At 40.4% G+C, this 14941-nt stretch overlaps 1 protein-coding gene across 2 annotated transcripts; it reads left to right on the top strand.

Moving 5' to 3' along the window:
* The first annotated feature begins 243 nt into the window (after positions 1-243).
* Positions 244-9917, top strand: flot1a (flotillin 1a). 2 transcript variants are annotated; one of them, XM_029443742.1, is made up of 13 exons: positions 244-383; positions 856-919; positions 1248-1323; positions 1973-2063; positions 2794-2937; positions 3218-3337; positions 5100-5195; positions 5444-5596; positions 5714-5895; positions 7776-7821; positions 8015-8152; positions 8639-8803; positions 9689-9917. In XM_029443742.1, exons 2-13 carry the CDS (start codon positions 877-879, stop codon positions 9707-9709), a joined length of 1275 nt encoding a protein of 424 aa, XP_029299602.1. In that variant the 5' UTR covers positions 244-383; positions 856-876; the 3' UTR covers positions 9710-9917. The 2 variants fall into 2 exon arrangements, with proteins under 2 accessions (XP_029299602.1, XP_029299603.1); XM_029443743.1 differs by lacking the exon at positions 856-919.
* The last annotated feature ends 5024 nt before the right edge of the window (positions 9918-14941 follow it).

The raw sequence follows: 14941 nt of genomic DNA, 5'->3' as shown, positions 1-14941 counted from the left end.
GTGTAGAATTTTGGATGTAGGACTTTGACTCGTAACCGAGTATTTCTACTTTTGCTTAAGTAAAAGACCCTGAATACTTTTTCCACCCCCGACTTTAGCAGAGAAACAAATGAATTGAAGCTGCTTCCCAGAATAAAGGTGTATTCATGGCAGTTCCCCACCGCGCCACTAGATGGCGGCCGCGCGCAGTTCGACTGATGGCGTGCTGAATAACAGCCGCTGAGCTGCAGTCTGTGTGTTTACTGTGCGCATCATCTCAGCTGTCTGACGGGAATAACAGTCACCTGGGACACAATTACATTACTTTTAACCGACACAGACCGCTACTTATTCCGCCATTTTCATCCTACTTTCCCTAAACCACATCGTTTATATAGTAACCGGTAAGTGTGTGGCTATATTACGCCTCTGTCCACATCCATTGTCGATTGTAAACACAAATATGGGAGCCACATTGATTTAGTTAATGGATAGTAAGCTAGCCGCTAGCAAAATACTCAGAGTAATGTTACAGCATTAGTGGCTCTAATGTATGGGTCTGTCTGTTATTCTTGTGGCTTTTCTGGAAGATTTTACTGCGCAACATTTGTGTAAATGATATTTGAGCTGGTCTGCTCTCGGGTACCCAACCCTCCCTCATCTTTACTTTGGGGAGTTGCAACATACAATCTTACTGATTTTGGAGGCCTTATTATTATTATAATATTTAAAACATGATAATAAAACAAATGTGTGTGTGTGTATAGTAGAATTGCAAACAATTGTTTGATTGAATTGAGTGTTTGTAAGGTGGGACTTTATTAGTGACTCATTTATGATTTTATGTTTTATTCCACTACTTTCTTTGGTGTTCAGTCTGAAAGAGGATCAGCAAACATGTTCTACACCTGTGGTCCCAACGAGGCTATGGTGGTGTCAGGTAAAAGGATGGCCCGTGTGGCAGCATCAACTGGTTTTTTTTTAACAATACAATACCATAATCATGAGTTTAACATTCTTGTTTTTCATTTATTTCCATCCAAGAGTGTCTCTCCAAAGTGGACAACATATACCACAATTTTAAGAAAACTTTGTAAGCAAATTATAAGAATAACTGCACCTGCAACTGATGCTACTTCACCAGTTTTTGGCTGAATATCTAATTCTGAAGTAAAACATGCTACATAACCTAAACATATTTTGTTCACATCACTAAGTCATGTGTGAAGTCTGATTTGAGGCTCTGCTCGTTCTCTTGTCTCTCTCAGGGTTTTGTCGTTCTCCTCCGCTGATGATACCAGGAGGCCGAGTGTTCGTCATCCCGTGCATCCAGCAGTTACAGAAGTGGGCAAATATGAATGTACACTGTTGTCTGTTGATCTTTAATTCCTGGTGTTGGTGCTTTTTAACTGACATTATTACAAGATGGCAAATATGATAAGATGGGAAAAAAAGAATTTCCTTTCTTGGAAAGGAAAGAGGTATTTTAATAAAAAGGTAATAACGATATTACAGGTCATATAAATATGAACAAATTAGCGATTATAGTGCCACTATGACTGTTGGACACATATTGGAAATAGTGGTCATATTCCTCCTCCTCACCAAATAAAAACAGTTAGTAACATCTAGATTTTGTCCATAATGTAATTTGTGCAGTAATCATTGCTTATCGGTTTGTCTACAACAACCGTCTCACAAGAGAAGTTTGATTTCTATCTCCCTGTCCAACCAAACATGTTCAGCCTGCAGGCCGGCCCGTCCAGGACAGTGCTCTTCCTATATTCATTGCAGTTCATCATCTGGCACCAGACTTAATGTTGTGTTTGTCTGTTGTAGCTGGCCTTGATCCTGTACCTGTAAAACGCTCTGTTCTCGCAACTCAATACGAGTTCAAAGCGGAAATAACTACTGTCTAATGTAAACCATTATAGTAGTGGATAATTAATCAATAATCGTCTTTTCCTTTCTATGTCTCATCCTGCCTCTCCAGGATTTCCCTAAACACGCTGACTCTGAATGTGAAGAGCGATAAAGTCTACACCCGCCACGGGGTGCCTGTCTCTGTCACCGGGATAGCCCAGGTCAGTGTGCATCCCTGCTGAAGGAGCAGCAGGCTATTCCATCGGTGAAGCAGGAGGAGGAAGTTTTGCTCAGGGGGACAGGTCTAGACTAATGGACAAATAGTTTCTGTGAGTCATCAGAAGGAAAACAACGGTCAGTTGCCATCTTAACGCAGCTAAACTGTATAATCGAGCTGTAGCTGGAGGGTTTGTGTATTTACTGTGGCAGGTTGCGCATCATGGCTCGTCCACATCTCCGAGTGTGTGACATCTAACAAACATGACAGAGTGGGCAGATACGTGTGAGCCTGTAGAATATGAACATCTCAGCATCAGGGATCAGTATTCTACCTGTTCCTATTCAAAAGCACTTTAGGCTCAAAGGGCTGGGCCATATCGAGAAAATAAAATATCTATTGACTATTGTTGCTTTATCATCAGTAATGTGGATATAAAGCTAGAACAGTCTGGTACGTTTAGAAAAGGACATCACTTTACTGTAATGCAGCCTTTAAACACACTTATGGGATATTACGATATCCAAACTCTAAACCGATATGTCGTCTCCTCACGATGGATATATTGCTGAGCCCTACTTGTGATTGTTCACGATCTCTTTTTAATCTGTCAGGTATTGGTTTGCATATAAAACAGCTGCTGTTTCGCTGTAGTCTTCATTGTGGGAATGAACCCAGCGATCATGTCAGTGTGTCACTGCAGTCACAATAAACAAGGCTGCTGTTTTCTACAGATGAAGATCCAGGGTCAGAATAAACAGATGCTGGCTGCAGCCTGCCAAATGTTCATGGGCAAGTCAGAGGCAGAGATCGCTCAGATCGCCTTGGAGACGCTTGAGGGACACCAGCGAGCCATCATCGCCCACCTGACTGTAGAGGTAAGGGGGCGGAGTCCTGCTCAGTCATTATAAAATGCTGCTTTCCTTGTTAATGTGCTTCAAATATTGAGATTTACTTAGATTCATTCAGTGAGTAGTATAAGTAAGTATCGTATAGTAATAAGTATAGTATAAGTGCAATAGTTGTCTATGTCAAAGGTTTGTTCATGTCACATTGCCTTCGAGGCACAGGTGCTTATAACAAGGTTGAAAATGTAAAATAAATGTAACTTGCATAGTTTTGATTCCATCGTGACCTTGAGTGAACTTCTTCTTACAGGAGATCTACAAGGACCGGAAGAAGTTCTCGGACCAGGTTTTTAAGGTGGCTTCCTCTGACCTGGTCAACATGGGCATCAGCGTGGTCAGCTACACGCTCAAAGATGTTCACGACGACCAGGTAACCACATATCTGCAAACAAGTCTCTTTTATTGAGTTATATTTCAAAAGAAGAAAAACTTTTAGCAACTAGTAAAATATGTTTGATTTGATGTTTTATTATGGGTTCGCTGGGGTCCTAAATTATTTTTAACAAATTGACGAGCAGTTTACCTCCTAGGTCAAGAACAAAACGTAAAAACTGCACACAAAGGAAAGACACAGGCCACCGAGCTGCACATCTCTCACTTTTTTATGCCTCTGCGCCAGAGACAGACGGAGGCATGTACATCCCATTCACGTAAACGCGGTATCTCGGGAGCGCCTTGAGGACATTTCTTCAAGTTTAGCACTGACGTCCACTTGGACTTCAGGATGAACGGATTAGAAATTGGTGGTCAAAGGACAAAGGTCAAGGGTTGTGAGCGTGATACCTCAGGAACGTATAGAAGGATTTTGCTTTGGTTTGGCACAAACGTCCACTTGGACTCAAGGGTTTTGGGGGTCAAAGGTCAATGTCACTGTGACCTCACAAAACACGTTTTTGGCCATAACTCAAGAAATCATACACTAATTTATTTATTTTTATTTATAACCTTTATTTAACCAGGATATGGCCTCATTGAGATTAAAAATCTCTTTTTCAAGAGAAGTCCTGGCCAAGATAGGCAGCAGCACAGTTACAGACAAAAAAAACAATCACAATCACAACATTAATTAAAACATTTACAGACACAGCAGCTTCAATGTCTTTAAGAGTTGCTTTAAGTCTGTTCAGAGAAACCAGCTCTCTGAGCTTCAGCTCATTCTGCAGCTGGTTCCAGGACAGCCGGAGCAGCGTAACTAAAAGCCCTTTTCCCAAGTTCTGTACGGACTTTTGAGACCGTTAAAAGAAACAAGTCCTCGGAGCGAAGCCGATACGGTCCACTACATTTCCTACTAATGTAGATCCTTAGGTATTGTGAAAGAGTACCCAGAATAGCTTTATAAATAAGGATGTGCCAGTGTTTCAGTCTACGGGTGGTCAAGGAAGACCATCCAACACAAGCATATAAGGTGCAGTGGTGCGTCAGGGTTTTGAGGTTTGTTATGACTCAGTGCTCCGTGGTAGACGGTATCCAGAGAGCTGAGGCACTGAGACGATGCATTCATATAAACAACATCTCCATAGTCCAGCACAGACAGAAACGTTGCAGAGACTAATCTCTTTCTGGCCTCGAAAAACAAACAGGACTTGTTTCTAAAATAAAAACCTTTATTCTTAATATTTTCAAAAGTTCTAAAATGTGAGGTTTAAAAGAAAGAGAATTGTTAATGATAATAACAAGATATTGGAACTGAGACACAGATTAAATCTCAGAACCCTGTGAAGTGGTGATAGGAGGGAGGTTCAAGTGTTTGGTTTTTGCTTTCGAGATCATCATGAGCTTCGTCTTTCCAGCATTTAAAACAAGTTTCAAATCACACAAATTACATTGTGCAATGTTAAAAGCAGTCTGTTATTATTATGTTATTAAATTATGATAACTTCACACAAATGTCAAATTGGATAAAATGATGAACTGATGACATTTTGGACAGACATGGATGTAAACAGCAGCTTGACCGGTTGGTGGACGCATATAATTCCCATAATTCCCAAATGTATTTTTCTGTTGACAACAGAACGAGCGGCCATAGCTACATCATGATGCCACCAAAGTAAAAGTAATTTTCTGTGGATTGGATTAGTTCTGTCTTGAATGAAGAATGCACATCTAACTTTAACATGTCTGGTACTCAGGATTATCTGCATTCACTGGGGAAGGCTCGAACAGCCCAGGTTCAGAAAGACGCTCGCATTGGAGAGGCCAAGAACAAGAGAGATGCTGTGATTAGGGTGAGATATATCTCGCTGTCTCCATCCTCCAGGATATTGTTATTTCTATGAAAGTGTTTCTTTTCAACACAAACATCAGGCAATAAACAGAGTTTATTTGAATTGTGGCGATCATCTTGTTTTTAGAGTAGTCAGTCACTTGTCTGTTGCTCAGTCAGCTGTGACATAATAATTGTCAGTTTTTCAATCCTTTTGATCCCTTTTTCCCCCTCCTTTCTCTGTTCATGTTTCTCGCTCTCTCCCTGCAGGAGGCCCATGCGATGCAGGAGAAAGTCTCGGCTCAGTACAAGAATGAGATCGACATGGCAAAGGCCCAGAGGGACTATGAGCTGAAGAAGGCAGCATATGACGTTGAGGTCAACACTAAGAAGGCTGAGTCAGAGATGGCCTACCAGCTGCAGGTACACAAGAGTGAATAAGAGCGGTGTGATTGCAATCGGTAACACATTTACTGACTGGATCTAGTATTTTACAATATTGAATGACGAAATACTATATGCATGTACTGTGCCTTCCAGGTAGCAAAGACGAAGCAACGTATCGAGGAGGAGAAGATGCAGGTCCAGGTGGTTGAGCGCACGCAGCAAATCATGCTGCAGGAGCAGGAGATCACCCGCAAGGAGAAGGAGCTGGAGGCCAAGGTGAAGAAACCTGCAGATGCTGAGAGGTACCGCCTGGAGAAACTGGCTGAGGCTCAGCGGTGAGTTGCAAGTTAACTTATAGCTGCTGAACTACAGTGTGGTGTTGTAAGTAGGCAGGCGGTCTTTCAGTTTTAGTACCAGAGTTTAAGCTTCCTGTGTTTACAGTAAATGTCTCTGCTCTCTGTCTCTGCTCTCTGCTCTATGTCTCTGCTCTCTGTCTCTTCTCTCTGTCCTCTGCTCTATGTCTCTGCTCTCTGTCTCTTCTCTCTGTCTCTGTTCTCTGTCTCTTCTCTCTGTCTCTACTCTCTGCTCTCTGTCTCTGCTCTCTGTCTCTGCTCTCTGTCTCTTCTCTTTGTCTCTGCTCTCTGTCTCTTCTGCTCTCTGTCTCTGTCTCTGTCTCTGTCTCTTCTTCTGTCTCTGTTCTCTGTTCTCTGTCTCTTCCTTCTGTCTCTTCTCTCTGCTCTCTGTCTCTGTTCTCTGTCTCTGCTCTATGTCTCTGCTCTCTGTCTCTTCTTTCTGTCTCTTCTCTCTGCTCTCTGTCTCTGTTCTCTGTTCTCTGTCTCTGCTCTATGTCTCTGTTCTCTGTCTCTTCTTTCTGTCTCTTCTCTCTGCTCTCTGTCTCTGTTCTCTGTCTCTGCTCTATGTCTCTGCTCTCTGTCTCTTCTCTCTGTTTCTGCTCTCTGTCTCTTCTCTCTGTCTCTACTCTCTGCTCTCTGTCTCTGCTCTCTGTCTCTTCTCTCTGTCTCTACTCTCTGCTCTCTGCTCTCTGTCTCTACTCTCTGCTCTCTGTCTCTTCTCTCTGTCTCTACTCTCTGCTCTCGGTCTCTTCTCTCTGTCTCTGCTCTCTGTCTCTGCTCTCTGTCTCTTCTCTCTGTCCTGCTCTCTGTCTCTGCTCTCTGTCTCTTCTCTCTGTCTCTACTCTCTGTCTCTGCTCTCTGTCTCTTCTCTCTGTCTCTACTCTCTGCTCTCTGTCTCTGCTCTCTGTCTCTGCTCTCTGTCTCTGCTCTCTGCTCTCTGTCTCTTCTCTCTGTCTCTACTCTCTGCTCTCTGTCTCTGCTCTCTGTCTCTTCTCTCTGTCTCTTCTCTCTGTCTCTGCTCTCTGTCTCTGCGTCTCTGTCTTGCTTCGTCTTTTCTCTGTCTCTGCTCTCTGTCTCTTCTCTCTGTCTCTGACGCTCTGCTCTCGTCTCTGCTCTCTGTCTCTGTCTCTCTCTACTCTCTGCTCTCTGTCTCTGCTCTCTGTCTCTGCTCTCTGTCTCTGCTCTCTGTCTCTTCTCTCTGTCTCTGCTCTCTGTCTCTTCTCTCTGTCTCTACTCTCTGCTCTCTGTCTCTGCTCTCTGTCTCTGTTCTCCGTCCCTGCTCTCTGTCTCTGCTCTCTGTCTCTGTTCTCCGTCCCTGCTCTCTGTGTATGTCTCTGCTCTCTGTCTCTTCACTCTGTCTATGTATCTATCTATCTCTTCTCTCTGTCTCTGCTCTCTCTATGCTCTCTGTCTCTGCTCTCTGTCTCTGCTCTCTGTCTATGTCTCTGCTCTCTGTCTCTTCACTCTGTCTCTGCTATCTGTCTATGTCTCTGCTTTCTCTCTCTGTCTATGTCTCTGCTCTCTGTCTCTTCACTCTGTCTCTGCTCTCTGTCTATGTCTCTGCTCTCTGTCTCTGCTCTCTGTCTCTGCTCTCTGTCTCTTCTCTCTGTCTATGTCTTTACTCTCTTTAATATATCTCTGCTCTCTGTCTCTGCTCTCTGTCTCTGCTCTCTTTCTATGTCTCTTCTCTCTGTCTCTGCTTTCTGTCTATATCTCTGCTCTCTGTCTCTGCTCTCTGTCTCTGCTCTCTGTCTCTGCTCTCTGTCTCTGCTCTCTGTCTCTGCTCTCTTTCTATGTCTCTGCTCTTTGCTCTCTGTCTCTGATCTCTTTTTGACTCTGCATTTCTTTCTCTCGCTGTCCAGTCTTAAATTAATCATGGAGGCGGAGGCCGAAGCCGAGTCCATCAGGGTGAGTCACAGATCACTTTAGCTGAATCCTAACTCAGCTGTCTTTTAGTTTCTAAATGGTTTTAAATGGATATCATGTTCAGAATTTACGGCCCTTACGCCTCACAAGTGTCCGTGTATGTGTGTGTGAGTTTAATTCACAAAGTATCTCTGATGGGAGTTCCCTAAGTTAGTACGTTTCTTGTCGCGTTCAGATGAAAGGTGAGGCCGAGGCGTTTGCAGTGGAGGCCAAGGGTCGCGCTGAGGCAGAGCAGATGGCAAAGAAGGCAGAGGCCTTCCAGCAGTACAAAGATGGAGCCATGGTGGACATGCTGCTGGAGAAACTGCCTCTGGTGAGAGACAACACAATAATAAACAGTCCAGCTATTTATACCTTTATACACAGCCTACTGTTATTGTATGCATCTGTGCTGTATGTGGGTGGTTTGTTTTGGTAACAAATCCATCCCTGGGTTCCATTTATTGACCTAATTACAGCTAATTATTTTTAAACATTTTTACAAAGACTTTGATATATAATCAAAAACATATTAAGCAGATAAATTGGAAACCAAAAGACAGGTATCATATTGTTTGTCTTTGGATACATAGTCACAGCAATACTTTGGGAACATTGAAGTACTGTTTTCATATTTTATTTGTCACATGCCAGAAAATATTTGAAACTAAAAAAAGAATCATTTTGATATATTGTGCAAATGACCATGTAATAAATCATGTATGTCATCTCTGGGTTCCTCAGAGTCACTTCATGTTTCAATCTGGCTAGATGGGTTGTAAAGGTTTTAACATTTGGTGATATCTGCCTCACCCACCAGATGGCAGAAGAGATTAGCAAGCCTCTGTGTGAAGCCAAGAAGATTACCATGATCGCCAGTGGAGGTGAGGAGGTGGGTGCAGCCAAACTGTCGGGAGAGGTGCTGGACATCATGGTCCGCCTCCCTGCGGCTGTGGAGAAGCTGACCGGAGTCAACATCTCCCAGGTAACATATCCACATATAATTACCCTCATTCCGCTGTACATGCTGACCCTGGTCTGCTGATACATGTAGGATGCAAGAATGTATATCAAAGCTGCAATAGTTGATTATTTTTGGCCAATAGGCGGCAGAATAACTTAAAAACACTGAGGCTGAAACACATACAGTCCAACCTCATTCAATTCATATGGATAATGTGTCAGCAAACAGTTTCCTTCTTACACATCCAGCAGGCCCAGAAACATGATGTTCTGAACGGAACATCTAGCAGCGCTGACATTTGGTGTTTGCCAGGTAGCCTGCAGTGGAGTTGGAAATGAGGTTGATCAGAGCAGTGAAACCACAGAAATATAATGAGAGGAGAACAGATTTTAACATTTAAATCAACATAGCAGTATGGTCAAAGCGGCGGCCATCTTTATGAGTAACGTTGCCCTTGCAAAGAACCTTTTTTTACCTTCACCGTTCATTCACAAGATGGATTTACAAAAAATAAGGCCATTTTTAAAATAACAACATTTCCATCCTTCTATTAAGACTGAACAGACACAACATTAGACATGAAACATTTAACCATAACATAAATAAATAATAAAGCTTTTCAAAAATATAACCATTGCAAGGAACCGTTGTAGCGGGATAACTTAATTTAACGACTAAATGAGCAGTGAGGTAGTGCGATGTCGCTGAGATTTCAGTTGTATTTTGACCTTTGGCTGGAGGAAAAAGACCCAAGGACTTGATAATTATGAATGTGATTATAGGACCAGGCCACAAGCTCGGCCTAAAAACTCTTATAAACTGAAGTTATAATGCTTTGAGCATTTATAAAAGAATGATACATTGAGCTCAAAGAAAGACCCTCCCTCTCTTTCCCTCTTTCTGCAGGTGACCTCTCGTACAGGCTGAAGAGAATCAACCAGTGTGGTGACCGGGCAGATCCTCTCTGCATGAGTGTGCTAACACTAACCGCCTCTCTCCTCTACTCACATTTCTGTCTTACATCATCTGTGATGTGTCTGTGTTGTGAACATGGCATACACATTCTTTTGTTTGTTGGTTAGTTTTTTGGACACTGATACCCATGTCTATCTATCTAAAGTACTTTGCTCCTCTGGCTTTGTCACAGTTGTTATTTCAGTTATTTGTTTTTATATAGTCCACTGGTTCTGCATTCAGCATGAACACAAAGAACTCCAATTAAAATATTTCCCACTTTTTTTCTTTTCAAAATCCAGGCTTGTGACTTTATAAAATGGTCTTGACACTTTTAAATGCTTTGACACAAGCAGCACATGTGACAGTCGCCCCTGTGGATCCCATACCTTTTTAAACCTTTGTTTTTACTCTTATGTCTTCTCTTACCTTCTTCTCTCCGCAGTATGTCACATTTTGTGTGTCCGTTTGACACCAATGAGAAAGTATTTATTTGTCTGAGTTACTCCCCACTGTCTGTGTTTACCTTTAATGTCTCCATAACTACCTGTCCAATGCCTTGCTGCCAAACCTTAAGTGCATCTTAATATGAACTTTTACCACAAACACACATTCAAATCCTTCATTTACTAATGCTACTAACATTGCATAGTCTAATACTAGACCAACACCACAGCCTGTGGTCATAACTAGCACTCATTTCTTATCATGGGATTCTGACAGAATTCATATTTTAAGTCATACATTTTGTCATGGATGGTTGCAAACTAACAGGTAATCAAAACGGAGATGCCATCTGTAAATCTGTCTGCCATTACTACATGTTTTTTATATCTGTCATTGTTTTCTATTATATATTTGTGTGTTCTCCATCCATTCTCTTCTGGTCTTGTCCTGCTGAATCAGTGTTAAGATTTTGAGGTTTTTTCATGGACTGTTTGATGACCCTTTGCTTAAGGCATACCAGTATTATATAGTATCAAACATTAAAAACCTGTGCAGCAGCCCCATAACACATTTTCTCTGTGACTTAAAAAAAACAATTAGCAATTGTGCCCACCTTTACTTCCATCTTCCCTGACTTCAGGTCCTATATTAAGCACTTAAACATGTTTGTTACCTAGTTGATATTTTTCTATCCTCAGAGCACTGCAGTGGTCACTTTAAACGATATGGCCCTTTCTACTGGATGCTTACATCGTTGGAAATTCAGCTGAATTTACTGTACCTCACTGTACGTGTATCTACACAGCAGCATATGTACAATATACATGCACAGTTGTATGTTTTAAGAGAATGTCGCTCTTCATTTGTAAATCATATGAATTAGCCTATGTTATGCTAAAAAGTTCATGGTCGAAGAAAATAGAAATTTAAAATGGATCAAAAGCAGTTTGTTGTCGTTGTAATCTGCTGCTGTAATGACCATCATAGGTAAAGTTGACAGTGGGGTCACAGGTCAGGGATTCTGTCTTTTCATAAAGACACTTAAACAAAACAGGAGCTGGAACCTGGATCTTGTGATTCAGGTTCGCTTGAGACCTTGCCACCTTGCTGCCCACTAATACATACACTGTACTGGATGTATACCTTAAGTAAAGTGGCACCATTTGTGTTATTATGGGAAGTTATGTAGCAGCTCTCATAAAGGTGTAGCTTGTGGAACAAATGGTAAATGTGGTGTAAAGTATAGCTTTAACCTTCTATTGTAGCAATGGGAATGGCAGTGTTATTTTGAGATAACTGTATGGAACTGCTGAACTGTGAATCATTATTGGGTTTTAAAAAAAGAACCTAATGTTAAGAAGTTTGCGCAAGATGCTAAACAGTCAGATATAATATTGATTGTCTAATGATGCCAGCTTGTTCTTCAGGAAAATGATTTTTTTTAAGCTTTGGTCAGGAATAATACATAGATTGGTGGTCAGAAATAGAGAAGATGGGAAGTCAATTTTTCTTGTCGAGCTTACTGTATTTTGTACTGTATTTAGTCACTTATTTGTTTATTATACAAAGTTAATACCAAGCAATCCATTGTAAGGAAGTGAAAATGTCTTGTATATTAGTCATTTCTCATCTTGTAATCAATGCATCTGTCACCCAGAATGATATGCTAGTGAAGGTTTAGGAGCTAGCTCTGAAGTGTTAGTTCCTAAAAAGTGCTCCAACTTGCCTTATACCATAACTGTATCACACTGTCACCCTCTAGCTCTACACTCTGGGGCTCGGGATTCAAAACAGGTTTTTTGTTGGAACTGTATTTCTTTTGTACCAGCATGCATTTTAAGGCATCAAACATTAAAGAATCTTACAATGAAAGCACATTTGCTTGAAAATGAATTGCATGTGTGATTTTGATTGACAGCACTAAATTGAACCAATAGTTGTTCTCCCTGATACCCGGTAAACACCTCACTATGTGTCAGTCTGTGACTGTTCTCTGCACTGCTAAAAACAGCACAGTATTGTATTGAAATGGCTTTCTGAAGTTACATTTAGTTGAAGGTGTATGCCAGTGTTATTATGCATGCACCCATACCTGTAACACTTTAACTGTCATTTTAATATTGCAAACGCATCTGTTTTCAGTCAGGACGCTGTGTACTACTTTACTGTGGAATTACCAAAGTAGGAGGAGATTTAATGGCTAGCTATAGAAAAGGAAATGTGATCTGTCTTCCTCTGTAATGTAATGTTTTAATTTTAATGATACTACATATGGATATTAATACAGTCTATATTTGATATTTAATACAGTAGCACTGTTTGCTTGACAAGCCACCATTAACTCTTAGTGTTTTAATGTAAATGTATTTAAGCTATAATCAGTTAAGTAAATTGTTCTGTGTTATTTGAACTCACTGATGATGTTCTGTCAAGGAAGGTAACTCTGTGTTGCTTTGTCATTTCTGTCTGTGCACTTTAGTAAATTTGTGTTTTTAGGAAAATGTTAAAAACCTGTACACAATAAAGTTAATATTAAATTGCAAAAGGGAATCCAATTACGTCCTTTACTATTTCTGAAAACAGAATTACATTCTATATTCGACAGCCAAATGTTACGCATCAGTCTTTACTCATATATTTCTATAACGGACTAGAGTAGCCCGCTAACATCAAATTTATCTAAAAGGTTCGGATTCCCGGCCACACCAACACAACGAGAATGACACCAAGAAACGTATAAAGTGATTTATTTTTATTGCCACATTACTTTAAAACACCTAGTTAATAAATAGTTAAAATAATGTTCAATGTGTTAAGCAATAGTTCAGGCAAATTATTTAAAAATATCAAAAGTCCAGTTAATATGGTTCAGCTGAGGCGGATCAGTGCGCAGCAAGGAGCAAACGGATCCAATTCAGTCCGATCTGCGGGGAAGCAAGGCAGCAACTGTCATGGGAAACATCCTTCAAGGTCTGGTTCACCAGACGAGGAGGAGCTGCGTAGGACCAGTGCGCGGCGAGGGAAACATCCTGTAAGGGTCTACATCCTTCCTGATCTGGTTCACCAGGTAATCTGGTGTATTTATAGGGGAGTGGAGTCGGCAACTGGCGAATGAGATCGCTGATTTTAGCTGGGTTCAGGTGTGTCAATTAGCACCGCTGGGTTCAGGTGTGTCAATTAGCACCGCTGGGTTCAGGTGTGTCAATTAGCAATGCTGGATTCAGGTGTGTCAATTAGCAATGCTGGGTTCAGGTTTGTCAATTAGCAACGCGTCTGTGTGTCTTTGTTATGACAGTTTGTGGAAAAGGTTAAAGGAAGCATGCAAATATTTATACACAACAAGAGTTCATCGCCATTATAGTGCACAACAACATAAAAATCAAAACAATATATATAACATGCAACAGTCATAAAAACGGTTAACCATACATCACACTGTCTTAAAATATGGCTTTATGACATTTACATCTAATTTGGCTTTGTATATATGTTCCCATTTATATTTATATTTTTTTATTTGTCATCAATGGGCAAGATGTGTTGCTTTTGAATTCTAACTGCATGATGTTTTTATGGGGACTCCATTAAGAAGCTCTCACATGCATGACGGAGTAATAAACTTTTTTTTCCTAATTCTTTTAAAGTTTTTTCTGTCAGTGATCTGTCACAGAATGGTAATGTTGATTTTAGGTGACTGGTTCACACTTACACATCCCTTTGAGCTGCAATTTTCTACTGCTACAGTGCCTTGCCTAAGAGTAACTTGCTGATGTTGCATCTCAATTTATTTTGTCCAGGGATTTAAACTAGCAAACATATAAACACAGCCCTACTGATAACTGTTTGTTGACGCAAAGTGGGTTTTACTGTGATATAAACTACATTTCAGCTGCTGTGGACATAAACTAAATACATTTGGAAAATAATATCAGTGATTGGATGCAAGAACAGCAATGGTTACCTTTAGACTATTGAAAATAATTTCAGAACTGTAATATACTGAATAGCCACAGCGTCCAAACTAAGACCAAAATGTAGATAGAAATTGATCATCGTAATGTTGTACTCTATCTCACACACTGACAGGATAATAAATACACCGGAAGGCACTGTATGTCCGTTTACAGCTGTGTTAAGTTAGCTAGAGATAGCTGGACTAGTACAGGAAGTAAGAGGATTTTGTCTTCAAAATTAAGACATATAAACCGCCTGAGAAAAACAGGCATTAATATGTGTTTAGAAAACAAAATTGAAAACACTCAGTGGAACCAACACATTACATATGGAGTGCATTGTCTACTGCCAAATAGATAGTCGAAATATTATTTTAATGAATGTTCTCAGGCAAAAGAGAACTGATAATTGTAATTATTTACAATTTCCACGTGTGTTCCACCAGTAAAAGAAAAGCAAAACTAAAAATATTGTAAGTCATTACAAAAACAAACTTTTTCAAAATAATGACTTAGTATCTCAAAATAATTATAAACTTTCTTAATAGTTTTAAATCTCATTATCTTTAGATACTAAGCCACAATTTTGAGGAAGCTTCTCATTATTTTTGAGAAAGCTACTGGTTATAATGACTTACATGATTTTTTTGGGGCATTCATGTTATATCATTTTTTTTTTACATTGGAACTATTATTAAAACGCAATGGATATAATCAATATGGGTTTTATTTTTGAAAGATGTGACCGGAAACGCAACTGTTTACATTTGACTAACTTGACTCTGCTGAGGAGAGCTGGAGGGAG

This window comes from Cottoperca gobio, chromosome 11 (assembly GCF_900634415.1).
Source record: "Cottoperca gobio chromosome 11, fCotGob3.1, whole genome shotgun sequence".
Lineage (NCBI taxonomy): Eukaryota > Metazoa > Chordata > Actinopteri > Perciformes > Bovichtidae > Cottoperca > Cottoperca gobio.
Note: the sequence above shows the minus strand (reverse complement) of the source record. Positions and strands in the feature narration are given on the sequence as shown.

What these genes read in the sequence shown, in the direction of transcription:
- flot1a (XM_029443742.1), top strand. Translation starts at nt 877, where the DNA reads ATGTTCTACACCTGTGGTCCCAACGAGGCTATGGTGGTGTCAG. An exon ending in AGAGAGATGCTGTGATTAGG is followed by an intron (nt 5,196 to 5,443) that starts GTGAGATATATC and finishes CTCTCCCTGCAG; the next exon opens with GAGGCCCATGCGATGCAGGA. An exon ending in AGATGGCCTACCAGCTGCAG is followed by an intron (nt 5,597 to 5,713) that starts GTACACAAGAGT and finishes TGTGCCTTCCAG; the next exon opens with GTAGCAAAGACGAAGCAACG.